Source organism: Amia ocellicauda, chromosome 6 (genome assembly GCF_036373705.1).
Source record: "Amia ocellicauda isolate fAmiCal2 chromosome 6, fAmiCal2.hap1, whole genome shotgun sequence".
NCBI lineage: Eukaryota > Metazoa > Chordata > Actinopteri > Amiiformes > Amiidae > Amia > Amia ocellicauda.
This window is the reverse complement of record NC_089855.1, coordinates 39,222,415-39,240,470: the sequence shown is the minus strand read 5'-3', so window position 1 is coordinate 39,240,470 and position 18,056 is coordinate 39,222,415. Positions and strand designations below refer to the sequence as shown.

General features: G+C 40.8%; 1 protein-coding gene across 1 annotated transcript in view; it reads left to right on the top strand.

Moving 5' to 3' along the window:
* rac2 (Rac family small GTPase 2) overlaps window positions 1–14,526 on the top strand; it is a 43,281-nt gene extending 28,755 nt beyond the window's left edge. Inside the window, exons 5-7 of the mRNA XM_066707112.1 lie at window positions 7,512–7,671; window positions 8,380–8,512; window positions 14,049–14,526. Coding sequence (XP_066563209.1) covers window positions 7,512–7,671; window positions 8,380–8,510 — 291 coding nt within the window. The 3' untranslated portion in view covers window positions 8,511–8,512; window positions 14,049–14,526. The remainder of the gene's footprint in view (window positions 1–7,511; window positions 7,672–8,379; window positions 8,513–14,048) is intronic.
* Window positions 14,527–18,056: the final 3,530 nt, after the last annotated feature.

The window sequence follows — 18,056 nt, the reverse complement described above, 5'->3', positions numbered from 1 at the left end:
TACGTGGGGACTTGATCTAAGTCTTCAAAATCATGAAGGGCATTGACCACATCAAACCAGAGGAGCATTTCCAGATCACCAGGGACACACACACCCGGGGACACAAATGGAAATTGGGCTTCAAGGCATTCAAAACGGAAAAAAGGAGACACTTCTTCACACAGATAGTAGTCGCTAACTCCCCAACGATGTGGTTGAAGCTGAAAATTTGGGAATATTTAAAAATAGACTGGATAGGATCCTTGGATCACTTAGTCATTAATGGACACCAAACAAGCATGATGGATCGAATGGCCTCCTCTCTTTTGTAAACTTTCTTATGTTCTTATGTTCTTACAGACTAGGATCAGGGTTTAGGTGTTTAAACATGTGATCATCATCAGAGCTCAGAGGACGAGCATGATACATTTAGGTGTTATCTCAGTGGAAATGTAGAAACAAATCCATTTGGAATTGGCAGGCATTATTCTACAGTGTTACTGTTTGTTTCCTTTTTTTTAAGTCTCCAATTATTTTTCCTAACTTTTTAACCTTTCAATTTGTCATGGCCAATTATGGCCCTCGGCTCTTTACTTCAATGTCTGAGTTGCTTCAAGAGGGACGATACAAAGAACATACACATGCTCTCTGACCTGCAAATTAAGCAATTTTGAGCGTGGCATGGTTGTTGGTGCCAGACGGGCCGGTCTGAGTATTTCACAATCTGCTCAGTTACTGGGATTTTCACGCACAACCATTTCTAGGGTTTACAAAGAATGGTGTGAAAAGGGAAAAACATCCAGTATGCGGCAGTCCTGTGGGCGAAAATGCCTTGTTGATGCTAGAGGTCAGAGGAGAATGGACCGACTGATTCAAGCTGATAGAAGAGCAACTTTGACTGAAATAACCACTCGTTACAACCGAGGTATGCAGCAAAGCATTTGTGAAGCCACAACACGTACAACCTTGAGGCGGATGGGCTACAACAGCAGAAGACCCCATCGGGTACCACTCATCTCCACTACAAAAAGGAAAAAGAGGCTACAATTTGCACAAGCTCACCAAAATTGGACAGTTGAAGACTGGAAAAATGTTGCCTGGTCTGATGAGTCTCGATTTCTGTTGAGACATTCAGATGGTAGAGTCAGAATTTGGTGTAAACAGAATGAGAACATGGATCCATCATGCCTTGTTACCACTGTGCAGGCTGGTGGTGGTGGTGTAATGGTGTGGGGGATGTTTTCTTGGCACACTTTAGGCCCCTTAGTGCCAATTGGGCATCGTTTAAATGCCACGGCCTACCTGAGCATTGTTTCTGACCATGTCCATCCCTTTATGACCACCATGTACCCATCCTCTGATGGCTACTTCCAGCAGGATAATGCACCATGTCACAAAGGTCGAATCATTTCAAATTGGTTTCTTGAACATGACAATGAGTTCACTGTACTAAACTGGCCCCCACAGTCACCAGATCTCAACCCAATAGAGCATCTTTGGGATGTGGTGGAACGGGAGCTTCGTGCCCTGGATGTGCATCCCACAAATCTTCATCAACTGCAAGATGCTATCCTATCAATATGGGCCAACATTTCTAAAGAATGCTTTCAGCACCTTGTTGAATCAATGCCACGTAGAATTAAGGCAGTTCTGAAGGCGAAAGGGGGTCAAACACAGTATTAGTATGGTGTTCCTAATAATCCTTTAGGTGAGTGTATATTGCCCAGTTGTGGGGATATCATTACACATCTGAGGTTTTGGACTGAAAACCAAGTTTTGTGTTTGCTGGCACTTCACCCTTCAGTTTTGCAGGATCTTATTAAAGAGGAAGTTCAACTTTTGACTAGAGTTGGCATTATTTGCCAGTTTATATCTTGTATATGGGATTAAAAATCCTGTCATCTCACAGCTCCATCTGTGCAAAAAGAAAAATGCATTCAAGTCATTTAACAACTGTACAGTGAGACCTTTTACTGTAAAGGTGTTACATGTGGTTCACATATAAGCAGGACCATGAGGAATACATCTGCATATCTTAACGCAGTCTTGGAGTCTTCATGAATGTGTACCGTGTTCTTCCACACACTCCTTCACACATACATGCGGTGATCACTCTGAACCTGCTGTCACAATGTCCTGTCCTTGTCGGTGGGAGCATGCTTCGTGGTTTATCTTGTTTCAGTGTGGTCTGATTATCATTGCTGCTCTACAGGGAACAGTTTTCACCATTTCACTTAATCAGCGCTCTTTTAATTGGTATTAGCAGAATAATTATGGAGGAGTCCTAGCAAATAAACAAACAAAAAACATGTTTCTCTAAAACAGACAAGTTCCAAAGTTTCTGTGTATAAATAATAATAATAGTTGCTGTTTCTATATCAGACACAAGGTGGCACTGTTAGACAAACAATATATTATTTTCAGACTGGAACTTTTACCCAGGACTTTATTCTTTTTCAGTTCGAGCTGACCTCCCTATGACTTGATTATTGTGCCCATTTACTAACTGCCCCCGAGTCTTCCAATGGTTTGCAGTTCCTTAGAGGTGCCAAGTAACTGCTCTGATTATAAAGGTCACACACACACACACACACACACACACACAGATCTCAAAGCTGTTAGAAAATGTTGACATTCAGATAATTGTAATTCAGTGAAACTCAAGTCCCAGTTGGCTGCAACATCTTAGGGTTGTGATTCTAGATGAAGCTTTCAATTGTCAGAACTGATGTCAAGTCTATCTCTTTACATGTGGATGCCTGCATTAATGGCTTCCAATTGGTGTTGTGCTTTTGTATTGGCATTGTGCTTTGAGACCAATTAAATGCAAATGTCTCTGCGACACTTAGGATTACAGATGCAAATGTGCACTACTTGTCTCTCTGGGTAAAAAAAAACCCAATTCAATTCATACGCACATTTTTAAATACTTCTTTTCATTCCATTTTTTATGTTTTCCCCACATCAGATTTGATGAGATGAAATAGAAGTATCCATGGTTACCTTGCCAAGATGCAAACCTGATCATAGTAGAAAATGAAAAAAAAAAAAGATTAGAATTTTCAAATAAAGCAAACTAAACTCATTAAAAGTTGTCCTTGTTAAAGTAATCATTTCATCCTGCAGATTGTGACTCACTCAGTGGTGTTACTACTTGCTGCCTGTTTTTCACTGTAACACAATATGTGAATTGCTCTCACATTGATCCCTACTGATGATGTGCAATTTTCTGCTCTGTTAAGATAATGGCTTTGTCTTTCAAAGGGACAAGTCTGACGTTTTTACAGTAATGAGACTACGTTTTAGAACTGTTAACTTAAGCAGGATTGTTGGCAGGTTAACACACTTCTGTGCAGGTTACCTAAATGACAACACAGAAATGAAATGTAGAGTCATAAAATGGCACAAATCAATTTTTTAAATAATCATAATCTGGGCCCTATTGTTCAGACCGTCCTAATCTATAGCACAGATGGCACTAGCTCCAGAGTCCAGTAAAGACAGCACTGGCTCCAATTTGGACCCCATTATATAGGCCAGGTAGTGCTATAGTTTATCAGGTACCTCAGGCACTCTACAATATTATGCACAAGGTTATCAGAGAGTGCAATAGGCAATAGTACTCCCTACAATGTTAAAACTGTGGTAACGGCAGTATAGTACAATACAGGACAGTTAGAACAGATCAGGAATCTCCAGCCACTGTCCTAAAGAGCTCCAGTCCAGCAGGCCTTCTAGGGTGCCCCATAAGCCATCAAATTATAGAGACTGGGAAGCATTTCTTCGTCTGAGTTCAGCAGGTGGAGCTTGGGGTAAAGTCATTTGGAGGTCACTGGGAACAAACACCTGTCCTCCAGCTCCTCAAGGTCCAGAGCTCCCTAAACTGAACAAGTGTCTTGACTTTCTGTATTGAATGAATCAATCACTAACACAGTGTACCAATTCTTTAGAAATCTGATTCCTCACCATATATGTTCAATTTTCAGAGGTCAAATATATCCAATATATTTAAAAGGTAAAAATTTGACCAATTTGGACATAGGAAAAATATAAGGAGCACACACACATTGCTGCCATGAATACAAATATACTTGAAGCCATGTCCTCTGTTGATATAATTAAATTTCTTGGCAGACATCCTTATCCAGGGTGACTTACAATTGTTACAACATATCAAATTTATGTACAAATAACCATTTACTGGAGCAGCCTAGGTAGAGTACCTTGCTCAAGGGTGCAACAGTAGTGTCCCACACATGGGGATTGAACCCACAACACTGCACTCCAAAAACTAGAGCCCTAACCACTACACCACACTGCTGCCACATGCATGAGAAATGGAATATTGAAACCTATTATTATTAATAATAATAATAATAATAATAATAATAATAATAATAATATTATTTATTGGCAGACTTACAAAATATAAGCACAAAACAAAGCGCAAAAATACAGTGCAGTTCAAGGCATAAAACATCACAAATTCCAATTTATATAATACAGTGCAATTCAAAGCATAAGGGCCAAGGGAAAGGGAGCATAGGGGAAATCAAAATAATACGAGTACAAGTAACGCAAGGCAAGTAGTATGATAAAACGTTGTAAAGTGCTATCTTACAGAAGAGTAAAGGACTAAATTACAATTACTGTCTGAAAAGATGTGTTTTGAATAAGCACCAGAAGGAGGTCAAGGACTCTGCTGTTTTGACTTCAGTGAGAAGGTCGTTCCACCACTTAGGGGCCAGGGATGAGAAGGAGCAGGTTCTGGAGGAAGGGGGGTGGAGAGGAGGCAGAGTTAGTCTTCTGGAACTGGAAGACCACAGTAGTCTGGAGGGTCTGGGGAGATGAGGGTCTGAAGGTTGCTTGGTGCTGTGTGGTCAAGACAGCAGTAGGTGAGGGTTAATGTCTTGAACTGAATGCGTGCCAGTATCGGGAGCCATTGGAGGAATCCTACAGTGAGAAGAGCTTTGTTTCAAGGAATCCTTTTTTCATTAAGTGATTCAGCGATATTTTATCTTGTGTTCTGTTATTTTTTCATTTTTAAGAATTATTATTATTATTATTATTATTATTATTATTATTATTATTATTATTATTATTATTATTATTATTATTATTATTATTATTATTAAAGAAACATAAAAAAGGGGTGGCACAGTGGTGTGGTGGTTAGTGCTGCTGCCTCACAGCTCCAGGGTCTTAGGCTTGGGTCCTAGATCAGGGTACCCATTTGTGTGGAGTTTGCATATTCTCCCTGTGTCCACATGGGTTTCCTCCAAGCATGTGGGTTTCCTCCCACTATCCAAAGACATGCAAGTTAGGTTAATTGGCCTAAATTGCCATTAATCTAAAGTTGCCCAGCAATAGGCTAGCATCCTGTCCTGGGTGTATTCCTGCCTTCAACCCTATGCCTGCTGGGATTGGCTCTGGCATCCCCATGACCCTTGCCAGGATAAGTGATTTTGAAAATGGATGGAAGAATAATAAGAGAGGAGGCCATTCAACCCATTGTGCTTGTTTGATGTCCATTAGTAATTAAGTGATCCAAGGATCCTCTCCAGTCTTTTTTTCAAATGTTCCCAAATTTTCAGATTCAACCACATCACTGGGGAGTTTGTTCCAGATTGTGACAACTCTGTGTGAAAAAGTGTCTCCTAAAGATGGACAACAAAGGTCTGTTGTATAACCACTGAAGTTTTCCTGCTAATACTAGGAAGGTCAAACTTCTCTTTGGCAACAAATGTTTCTTGGCAGAACTCCGTGCCGTGCACTATTATCTATGGCTCCAAGGTTTTTTCACTTCTACTCAGAAGAAAACACATTTACTTATTTAATTGATTTATATTGTACATATTATTGATTTATTTAAAAACACAGTCCTTGGGCATTGTCAGTCTGTATATTCCAAGCAGATGCACAAATGGTTTGGAGAACTGCACAGTTACAAAGGGAGGTTAAACTTTATTTTGCACTATATGCTGCCAATTCAGTATATGGAGATGGTTAAACAGTTCGAATTTGAAGCTATATTCCGTTTACTAAAGTGGGAAAGACATAGATAAACACACACCCCCACACACTTGTGAGACCTCTGAAATATGTGCGGTCTGCCACTCTATCATGCTATCTGCATCTCTCCATGCTGCCAGTCCCACAGCAGAGCTACAGCAGTGTGGGGAAGACTCACCGATGAAGCTCTCCCTGAGAACACTGCAGGGCTCTCAGGCAGTAGACACAGGGTAGCACAGTTGAATGACAGGGTACAAAGATGCAGAGAGTAGGACTGAAAGACAGTGTTGGGTGTGTGAATGCACGCTGTCAACATCCCAATGGGGTTAGGTCAGTGAGATGAATTGATCAACCAAGGATGGGGGGAGGGGGAGAAAAAGAAGGAGAAGATACCAGGCAATTCTTAATTGAAAATAGTCACTCTATCCACATATTCCAAGGCACTGAAGAAAGAGGATGAAGAATGCTTAGTGTAAAATAACCTGACTCTGACAAATAGACCTTATACAGGATACACTGTTGGTGACAAAGAATATTACTGTGTTGCAACATCCTTTAATCAGAGCCTGTTATGAATTGGTAGGCATTGAAATTCCAAGAATGGGCTAAATGTAGGCCTAATAACGGTGACTTATCATGCCTATCACCTTGTTCTGTCTTAGCTCAGAAAAACAAAACCCATACTAAATTCTGTGATTCTTTGTCCTTGGCCTGAGCAAAGGGTTGAACACTTCCTATCATACTCAACAAGCTGCTGGAAAAAAGTAACAAGTTCTTAAGGTTTACAAAGTAGGTTTTACAAAGCAGGTGGGTGGGCAGGAGGGCATGGGATTGGGGTGCCACATGTTTTAAAATTAAGTAGGTGTGCCTTGAGCTGTAAAGGCTTGGCAAACACTGGAGTGGTACTAGTCAAAAGCATTCACTTCTTTTGAAAGTGTTTTGTTTTGTTTAAAATAAATTATTAATTGAAACTGTACTGGTCAGGCAATGGCATTTTTTCAGTCGGTGTACAGCAAGCTGTCATTATTGCAATTTTCTGAAGTGTAATTGAGACAGAATGTCTAAACTTTGGACTTTGAACTAAACTTTGTCTTGACATAGTTTCAGTGACCAAGTAACATCGTTTCAAACATTGTGTGGAAATTATTTTGACTATAATTGTACAGGCACACACAATACAAAAATTGAAGTGCCATAAGTATAGCAAAATAGATTTTGGACTACTATACTTAATTCAAACGACCTGTTGACTGGCTTTACAGTCTGAAACCTCGGGCAGTGAATCAAGCCATTACAATGAAGCAAAGCTAAAGAATCATTGTGAAGTGATCAGCACAATGGTCTCCAATCTAATTGCCTGGAGTTCCCAGGCAACAGCATGCAATTGACCGAATGACATCAGTGGGCGGGGCGGAGGCTAGGGTCCCTGGATGGCAGCTGAGGAAGAATTCAGTTCTTATCACACAAATGAATGACAGTCTAAATTTCTAATGGTCTCTTCTCATTCTCTCACACATCAGTGGTACCCAGAGGTTCGCCACCACTGCCCTTCCACCCCCATCATTCTGGTGGGAACCAAGCTGGATCTGAGGGATGAGAAGGACACCATCGAGAAGCTGAAGGAGAAGAAGCTGGCTCCCATCACCTATCCTCAAGGCCTAGCTCTTGCCAAAGAAATAGGTTGGCTTTCTCTCTATCAGATTTGTTCTCAGCCCGGGTCTTGGGGTGGGGTATGGTGGCTTGTGTCTTTCCTTTCTGCTTTTCATTCCAACCAACCAAACTGGAATTATCCAAATTGGTATTATACCTTAAATAGACAATTTACCTAATTAGCTATTGTTTCATTTTATATTAACAGTTACACTGCAGGTATTAGGTGCCAAGATGCCAAGTAAACAATCCAAAGTGGTCTCAACTTATTAAAAAGTATTTAACTATTTGCTTTTTGTTAGAATCAAATATTTTCTTTGGGGGACTGGACAGGTTCTATCTACTTTGTTGAGTTTTCTAATGTCCCAGTGTATTCACCTTATTTGGTACACTGCTCAGCTAACCAAATAACTTTGTCGCAACATTGCAATAAAATAAACTAAGACAAAGTCTGAAACAACATTATAAATTGACATAGATAACTGCACTGAAGAGAAACAATGTTTCAAACAAAATACAAAATAAAAATAGACAATGAACAGTTTAAGTAAAATTAAAAAGAGAACAGAGAACATTTCTGACTCCATATGGTCCAGGTCAGACATTTGGGCCACATTGTTTGTCCTGTCATTTGTAGCTCATCCATTACAACAATCTCACACAATGTTGCCATAACGAAATATGTTAGCCAGGTGTTAGTTGCCCTATTGTATATGCTCCATCTGTTTCTGTCTACAGATGCCGTGAAGTACCTGGAGTGCTCTGCCTTGACTCAGAGAGGCCTAAAGACTGTGTTCGATGAAGCCATCCGTGCTGTGCTGTGCCCACAGCCCACCAAGGTCAAGAAACGAGGATGCCAACTCCTGTGAGGGTAAGAGAAAGCAAGTGAGGTTGAGAGAGTGTCAGTCCAATAAGCAGAGTGCATACCTGCCAACACAGAGATGAAAATAAGGATGACTCCAAAAGCAGGGGGAGGAAAGGGAGAGGGGGCTGGGGTAAGTACCCCCAGGAAAGCTATAATCATTACATACAGTGGTTGAACCTGCAAATCTACTTTCACACATGCTTAGTACCCCCCCTGGTGTAAAACAAATCACTTGACAGAAATAAATGGATGGCTCCTACAGAATAAATATTTTATTTGCTAACAGATACAACAAACTAGTATTGTAGTATTGAAATCAACATTTGAGAGGACTGAGTGTGATAGGAGTAGCAGATTGAGAGGGTGCCGCAGCACATTTCAAAAACAGAGCTGTGGATCGCCGATGGAGTCTGCGATTCAGTACAGTTTCTGTTAAGTACATAAAGTGAGACAATTAACCAGAGAGAGAGAGAGAGAGAGAGAATGGACTTTTAAATGTACTTTATTACAAAAAGTGCATCAATCAACACACAAATCTACAAAAAGCATTAAAAAATAAGAACAATGCACCCTCCAAAAAATGCAACTGTTAAACAAATATCCAATTACCATAAAAACAGAATAGACATCACTCTTTATAGATTTAAAACCAAACCCTCATTCCCAACCAGGCAGACAACCATATCAAGGCACCATACCTTCTCAAACTGATCCACACTACACATTGTTTTGTGGTATTCATAATCAACAGTGATTTGTGCAGCCACACTAATTTAAAAAACAGTCAAAACCTCACAAAAGACATGGCCACTCAATTTCCGTTTCCTACTCTTATAGATAGATAACTTAGCCTGCCCTATCAGAAAATTGGCTAACTTGACCTTGTTTTTCAGTTGAACAGTGGCACTTATACCATACACAACCACCCTCAGAGAAAAACACAATGAGAGTTGAGAAAAAATAACCTGCAACCATAGAAATAAAGGTTGTAATCTATTACAGTGTAAATAACAATGAGCAACAGCTTCCCTTTGACCACAAACCACACAGGCATCACTCACATCATGATCAATAATGGACAGAAAATAATTCACTGCTAAAACTATATGCAGAACATGCCACTGTAAATACCCAGCTCTCTTATTCAGGGGGGGTGTATACAGGGTTCCCCAAGCTGGGCGAACTGCACTCTCAACTGGCAGCTTTTCTCTCCAGGGCGAATCAGGGACATCTTTTAACTGTGCAAAATTAGTAGTTTTCAATACAAGCTGATACAGCGCCTTATTATTGGCACTAGAAAAAACAACATCAGAGACTTCCTTCACCTGTAAAATCAGATCTGGCCTATCCTCCCTGAGCCGCACTGCAGGGGAAAGCTTCAGCCCAGGGAAAAGCCTCTCTCTATCGGGTTCATTGCTCCCCATCAAAACCTCCCCCTGCACACCCAGCCCCCACTCCTGCAGGGCCACACTCAACTGGGACAGCAACAACCCTACCACTCACACTGAGCGCACCCGCAGCCTTCCTGCCAAGGCCTCCGCACTCATCTAGCCACCCCCCCTCCCCATCACAACCTGCCCCAGCCTGGTCACACCTACCTTAACCAGCCTGCTGTGCAAACCCTGAGGGGATGCTCAGACCAAGAGAGGCTCTATGGACAAGGAATACAGCATTCCCCATAGCGAACAGCCTTGTCTAATCCCTCTCTGCACCGGAAATGCGGCACTCAACCCGCCATTGATTTTTAACACACTAAAAACATTATTATACAAACATTTAATCAGTGCCAAGAAATTAGGGCCCAAACCAAAAGCTTCCAAGGTATGGGACAAATACTTATGATCCACACGATCAAATGCTTTTTCTTAATCCAAGGAGATCAAACCTGCTTGAAAGTCAAACAACCTGGATGCTGACATCAGGTCCCTCACCAATTTTTTTTATCAAAAATAGAGCGCTGTGGGACACAATAATCTGACCTGGGTGCACTAGGGATCCCATAACTGGACTGAGGCGGTTGGCAAGAGCCTTTGACGAGATCTTAAAGTCACAGCACAACAATGAGACAGGTCTCCAGTTGGAGATTAAACATAAGTCACCCTTTTTAGGGAGCAGTGTAATTACTGCCCTCCTGCAGCTCAATGGCAGCTCACTGTCCAGCACACCCTCTTCACACACACCGAGTAAATCCATCCCCAGCACTGGCCACAGAGCCTTATAGAACTCCACCGGCAGCCCGTCCAGTCCTGGAGCCTTTCCATTGTTCAGGCCCTGCAGGGCAACATTGAGCTCCTGCAGTAATGTGGGCTGCTCCAGTCCAAAAAAATACCGTGTCGGCGCATCTGCCTCCGCCAACCCCTGAAAACGCGATCTCAACAGCGCACCCTGCACCCTAGTGTCCAAAATCTCAGCCAGACTCTGCCACTTCTGATTCAAGTCCATAAGGAGCCTGCCGTCGGCACCCAGCTCTATGGGTCTCTGCAGAGATTCAATGTCCTCTTCCGATTTTGCCAGAGCTGCTTTCACACTTATTGCAACATTCCTAGTGTACTGTTGACAAAACAGCTTTATTTGTACTTTCCCAATATCCCACCACTGTTTCACAGATAAGAAACCCCCCTTTTGATGTCCCCAGCGCTGCCAGAAAACTTTAAAAACCTCTATAAAATGTGCATTGTCCGACTGGTTGTTATTAAAATGCCAATACGGGCGGTGTTTTAAAGCAGGAACCAAAATCAAAACAGCCAATAAACTGTGATCAGAGAAACCTTTAGGAACAATTCAGAAAAAGACTGCGGTGATAATTAAAAATATAAAGCCTATCCAGTCGAGCCAGAGAAATAATACTACGACTACTCTTGACCCAAGTGTATTGTCTACGATCCGGGTTAGAAGCTCTCCACACATCTACTAAATTATTGTCAGCAATAACTGAAAGCAACTCCTTAGCAAATGGAACGTGGCTCAATGTGGTTCCTATCCATCTTTGCAATTAAAATCCCCTGCTCTCACCCAAACGTCATCAGGTTTGGCATCAGCTAAAAGGATATTTAATCTCTGCGGGAACTCACATCTTTCTACCCCCCTTGTTGGGGCATAGACATTAACAAAACAAAAACTCTTCTCCCCAAAAATCATATTCACCCTCAACAAACGCCCAGGTATAATATCAAGTACTGTTATACTACCAACTGGAAAAGCCTGTTCAAATAAAATAGCAACCCCAGCACTGAGATTGGAGACATGTCTTAAAACCACCTCTCCCTTCCACTCCTTATGCCAGCCTGTCTGATTATTATGAACTGAATGTGTTTCTTGCAAAAAAAACACACATCCATCTTCTTTAATTTTACATAATCAAACACTGCCAGTCTTTTCTGCACAGATCTGCCACCATTTATATTCAAACTCCCCAAGTTAAACTCCTGCATAATACAAAAAGAGAAAAAAAAACTAATACAAACAGAAAACAATTGAACGAAAAATAAAGAACTTATTTTATTTTACAAACTACCCATTAGGAATTATTCCTGAGAGACGCTCGGGTCTTTGTGACTAGTTTTCTCAATCTAAACCTTTCCGGATTCTCAAGCTACGCGGAGCCCCGCAACAGAACTTGTGCCGAGTTAACAAACTGTTTTAAATCCGGAAAAAAAGGACTTCACATTCACCCCCCTTTCCCCTTTATTTTGTTGCAAAAAACAATAAGACTGAGCACTATACCCCCCACTCACCCACCACCCCCATCAACACCCAAAACCTCACTCACCCCCACTGCTCCCCGGATCTCCACCCCACCTCCGCCACCTTCCTCACCGGCTTCAGCCGCCGGCTCACCGACATCCTCCTCTACCTGCACTACCCGAGCCCACCGCAGCCCCCCGGCTTCCCCCGCCGCACTGGTTCCTGCAACCGGTTCCTCGGCACCAACTTCATCCATCCGCTTCTCACGCTGTCGTGCGTCTCCTGCCCCCCCCGTAGCGGGCAACTGCTCCGGATGTGCCCCTCTCCACCACATTTAAAACACTTCATCGTGGCCGTGGTGGCAAAAACCGTATAATTGTCGGTGTCATGGAGCAAAGTAAACACCTGTCTCCGAAAAGACACGACGTGCCGGAGCTCCGGCGCTTTACACACCAGCGGGATGTGCTTCACGCCCGACATGAGTTTCCCGTACCGCTGCAGCTCGGAATGAATGGCAAGACATTAGAAATGGTTACTTGAGTCGCCGGATTTGACAACGGAACTACCTGAATTAGCGTCTCGTTAACCACAATCACCGTTTGAACCAGATCTTCCCTGGCCAGAAACACCACTACGGCTTTACTCATACAATAGGCTGATTTTACATTCTCGCAACCCACTACCTTACCCACCGCGAGAACGTACTCCTCCACGGTAACTCGTTCAAAAGTTATAATTTTAATGGCGTGGCGACGCGTCAGATTTTCCAACGCAACAATGTTAGAACCACCACCGGCCTCGGCCTTGCCACTCACCCCCCTTCCTGACCACACAAAACTCCACAAGGTCAAAACCACGCACACCCTCCTCCACTGCCCTCCCACCACACACTCAGAGAGAGAGGGAGAGATTTTAAATATTATTTTTGAAAAGACAATCATTTTAACCAAACATTGTGGTAATTTGGTGTGTATTTTTGTACAAGACTGGAAGAGACTCAGTTAATGAAAAATACACCTAAGGAGAGGTGGAGAGTAGAGGGGAAAGAATGTAATGTGAATCCTATGTAAAATATCTAGTTTTTTTTGTATTATTATTGAAATCAGAACATTGTTGAAGTCCAAAAAGCAAGGTACGTCAAGTTACATCACTGCAAGTAGCAAAATAAGTCTGTGATTAACAATCACAGAACTTCAACTTGCTCTCAGAAGAGCAGAAAGGAGCATTCAAAGTAAAGAATTAAAGGGCACTTTCAAATCAATGTAAAGCCTAAGAAATGACCGTCACCAGCTCCCTCAAAGCATGTTGTTTGGAACCAGCTAGTTTGATTTAATTTTGGGAAATTCTATTACAAAAAACAAAAGGTCAATCCTGTTTTAGACTGAGAAAAAAATTGTGAGGATGTTCAGTGCTTTAAGAATAAAATAATAGTAATATAAGAAAGAGCATTTGACTTCCCTTTGTTTTTGGTGTAACTTTAAAATAAAAGTATATGCACAACTTTATAAGAAATCATGGAGATCTGGCAATTAATTAAGCATTTTATTAGGATCCCTTAGTATGAACAGGACACTGTTTAAATTGCAGTCAGGTGCAATGCCACCCTGGGAGCAATTAACTGTTCATGTCAGTGTGCCCTCCCATAGGGCCTTGAGTGAGAAAAGACTTATTGAGAGACATATTGCAGAAACAGATGTATGTTAATGCAGGTAGTACAGTATATTGAAAAATAAATGCTGAGAAGTACCAAGCCTAAAAAACATGTACGTCTTCTTAATCCCTTTCATGTATACTTGTTTTAATATTTGTATTTTTAAAAACCTATTCAAATAAATTTATGTTTTTTTCTTTCCCCCAGATTGCCACTTAGGAATGTCCTCTCCTCTGAACAATACAGCCGAAGTGCTGTGTAAATAACCTCTCTGGGTTTCTCCACCCCTCCTTTCCCTATTCTTAATATTGCAATAATAATTATTAGTAGTTTGATCCAAATGCTTATTTCTAAAAATGAGTGTATAAAAAGAACAAGAAGAACAAACATTGTATTTGAAATAGAAACTAAACAATACTGTTGTCTGTATAGATGTGGCCTTGGAAACAAGTGCTGTCGCCTAACCATAATGATTCAATAACTGAGCTAATGTATAATAGTGTTACTTTAATTTTGTGTAGATAAGGAACATGTAGGCCTAAACAAGTGTTGTCCCGACATATATTGGACTTTGAGAGTGATCATATTTGAGCCTGTAGTATGCTAATATATTTCAAGTGAAATGTATTAAAATCTGTATGGTCATGTTTGGAATTCAGCTGAAATAAAATGTTGCCGTCTGTGATTTGTGGGATTGTGTATGTGTTTGTGTGAGGACAATTTATTAACTATGTTGTTCCAGGTTCAATATTAAAGCATCTGTAGATTTGTTATGAAAGTTACACATTTAAAAACTTGTTCATTTTCATTCTTCAATGCTTTCATGTTTCGAATACACAGTGCTGTGTTACTTGAAAAGTAGTGAAAGAAGAAATCAGCCGGGGTATTATTCTATCTATTTGAAAAATGTTGTCAAGGTTAAAAAAATAACACCAAGTCACAAAGAGAGTAGAGATATCAAACCAACAGCCCAAGTTACATGTCACATCTTATTTTACTTAATAGAGATGTTTACAGGTGGATCTGAAGATGGATGCTTATTTGTATAAATATTAAAATATCTATCTATCTCTGGTGATTACTGATTCTATTGTATACAAAAATGAAATCCAATAAGCCAAAATTAATAACTGTCAAGTACTGGTTGGTGGGTGATATTGAATCATTAAAGGGATGTTTTGAGTGTACAGACTGGGACGTTTGTAGGGAGGCCTGTAGTACTATAGAAAACTAGGGACCAGGGGGGCAGGGAGCTCTGACAATGGGAGATGTTCCACTAAGGAAAGAAAACAAAGGGAAACTGCTAATAGGAAAGTCCTGAAATGTTTGTACCTCAATGCCAGGAGTATAAGGAACAAGATGTTAGACCTAGAAGCCACAGTGCTGGCATGTGACTATGATGTTGTAGGAGAGACAGAAACATGGCTTACAGAAAATGATGGGGATTAATACAAGTTGAAAGGATACACACAGTTTAGGAGAGACAGGCAAAGTTGAAGATGGTGGTGGGGTAGCATTATATGTCAAAAATGACATTGAGGCAGAATAACTCAAATTAGATCCCAGTAATGGAACAGAATCTTTGTGGGTCAAACTTTTGAATACAAGGTCCGGAGGATTAGTGGTAGGAGTGTATTACAGTCCGCCCAACTCAGATATTCAACAAGATGTTGCATTGTACAATGTAATCAGGACTGCATGTAGCAAGGATGTGGGTGTTATAATGGGGGACTTCAATTCCCCAAACACAGACTGGGAAAGCCCAGTTGGGACTATTAGAAGCAGAAATAGAAATGGTTGAGATTGTAAATGACTGCTTTCTAACTCAATTTGTCAGGGTACCTACCAGGGAGATTGCATGCATTGACTTGATATTTTCAAATGACCAAGAGTCAGAGGGACAACAGTTAGAGAACCAATGGCAAACTGTGATCACAATATGGTAAGCTTTGAGGCATTCTTTCAAAAAACAAGGACCAAGTCTAAAACAATGGTCTACATTTTTAGAAAAGCAAACCTTGAAGGTATGAGGTGGCACTTAGAAGAGGTAGACTGGAGAACATTGGATACAGATTCAGTTGAAAATGGATGGTTATATTTTAAGAATATACTACTTGAGACTCAGGAGAAATGTGTACCAAAACTTAGCAAATTGAGAATCAAACAAACATTGGCCAAAATGGTTTAGTAGAAGCATGCAAAAAATTTCAAGAGAAAGAAAATGTTGTATAGCACATACAAAAGGGATGGTGACTAATCAAAATACATAGAATATGTTGAGCTGCAAAGAGACCTTAAGAAAGGGATCAGGAAAGCAAAGGGGGAAATGGAAAGAAACATAGCTCTTGGAGCTAAAGCTAATGCAAAGAGCTTTTAAACAGCAAGAGGTCAATAAAGGAGGAAGTGAAACAGATAAAGGGGAAAAATTGAAGTATCTTGGAAAACTAACAAGATGTGGTCTAAATTATTATTTTACATAGGTTTTTACAAAAGAAAAAAGGGAAAACATGCCACAGGTTAACAATCAGTCCAGTCAAATCCTAAGAGAGATCAGGATAAATGAGGAGGAGGTACAAAAGGGACTAGCAGAATTAAAAACAAACAAATCACCTGGGTCAGATGGTATATTTCCAACAGTACTTAAAGAAATTAGGGAAATTATTTATAGGCCGCTAACACAAATATTCCAAATGACACTTAGAACAGGGGATGTGCCAACTGACTGGAACACAGCAAATGTCATACCAATTCACAAGAAATCCACAAAACTGAGCCTGGAAATTACAGACCAATCAGTCTCACCTGCATCACTTGTAAAATGTTGGAAAAAATGATTAGACAGAAAATAGAGGAGCATCTTAATGAAAACCATATGCTTGGAGATAGTCAACATGGGGTTAGACGAGGCAGATCATGTCTTACTAATTTATTAGAATTCTTTGAACATGCAACTGCAGCCGTAGATCACGTGAAAGCATATGATATGATATGACAAAGCTTTTGATAAGGTTCCACACCAAAGACTGATCCTCAAATTGGAAGCTGTAGGCATTCAGGGTAATGTAAGTAGATGGATTATGAACTGGTTGATGTATAGGAAACAGAGGGTGTTGATTAGAGGAGTTGCATCTAACTGGAATGAGGTTGTTAGTGGAGTTACACAGGGATCAGTACTAGGGCCTTTGCTTTTTCTAATCTATATTAATGATCTGGACTCTGGGCTAGTTAACAAACTTGTCCAATTTGCAGATGATAGTAAAATAGGTGGCTCAGCAGATACAATCTCGGTAGCACAGGCTATTCAAAGGGATTTAGATAATATTCAGTTGTGGACCAACACCTGGCAGATGAAATTCAATGTGAACAAGTGCAAGGTAATACATGCAGGAAACAAAAATGTCCACTATAATTACACTATGGGAGGAATAGAACTAGAAGTAACGCATGAGAAAGACAAAGGAGTCTATGTGGACTCCTCACTTTCTCCATCCATCCATCAATGTGGGGAAGCAATAAAAAAGGCAAACAGAATGTTAGGGTATATTGTGAAAAGTGTAGAATTTAGAACAAGGGAAGTAATGTTAAGATTGTTCAATGCGCTAGTTAGACCTCATCTGGAATACTGTGTACAGTTCTGGGCACCACACTTCAAGAAGGATATTGCTGCTCTAGAGGCAGTTAAGAGGAGAGCAACCAGACTTATTCTGATGGGAATGTCCTACTCAGAGAGACTGAGGGAAACTGATCCTTTTCACCCTGGAACAGAGGAGACTACGTGGGGACTTGATCCAAGTCTTCAAATCATGAAGGGCATCGACCACATCAAACCAGAGGTGCTTTTCCAGATCAGCAGGGACATACGCACCCGGGACACAAATGGAAATTGGGCTTCAAGGCATTCAAAACGGAAAACAGGGGACACTTCTTCACACAGAGAGTAGTCACAATATGGAACAAACTCCCTAGCAATGTGGTAGAAGCTGAAAGTTTCGGAACATTTAAAAATAGATTGGAAAGGATCCTTGGATCACTCAGTTATTAATGGACACCACACGAGAATGATGGGTTGAATGGCCTCCTCTCGTTTGTAAACTTTCTTATGTTCTTATATTCTGACACACTGATGTTGTGTCATCATCTATTCATTTTTGGGAGGAATTGTGTATTCCTAATAAGACAGTAGTTTTATATAGTAATTGTAAACCCTGGTTCTCT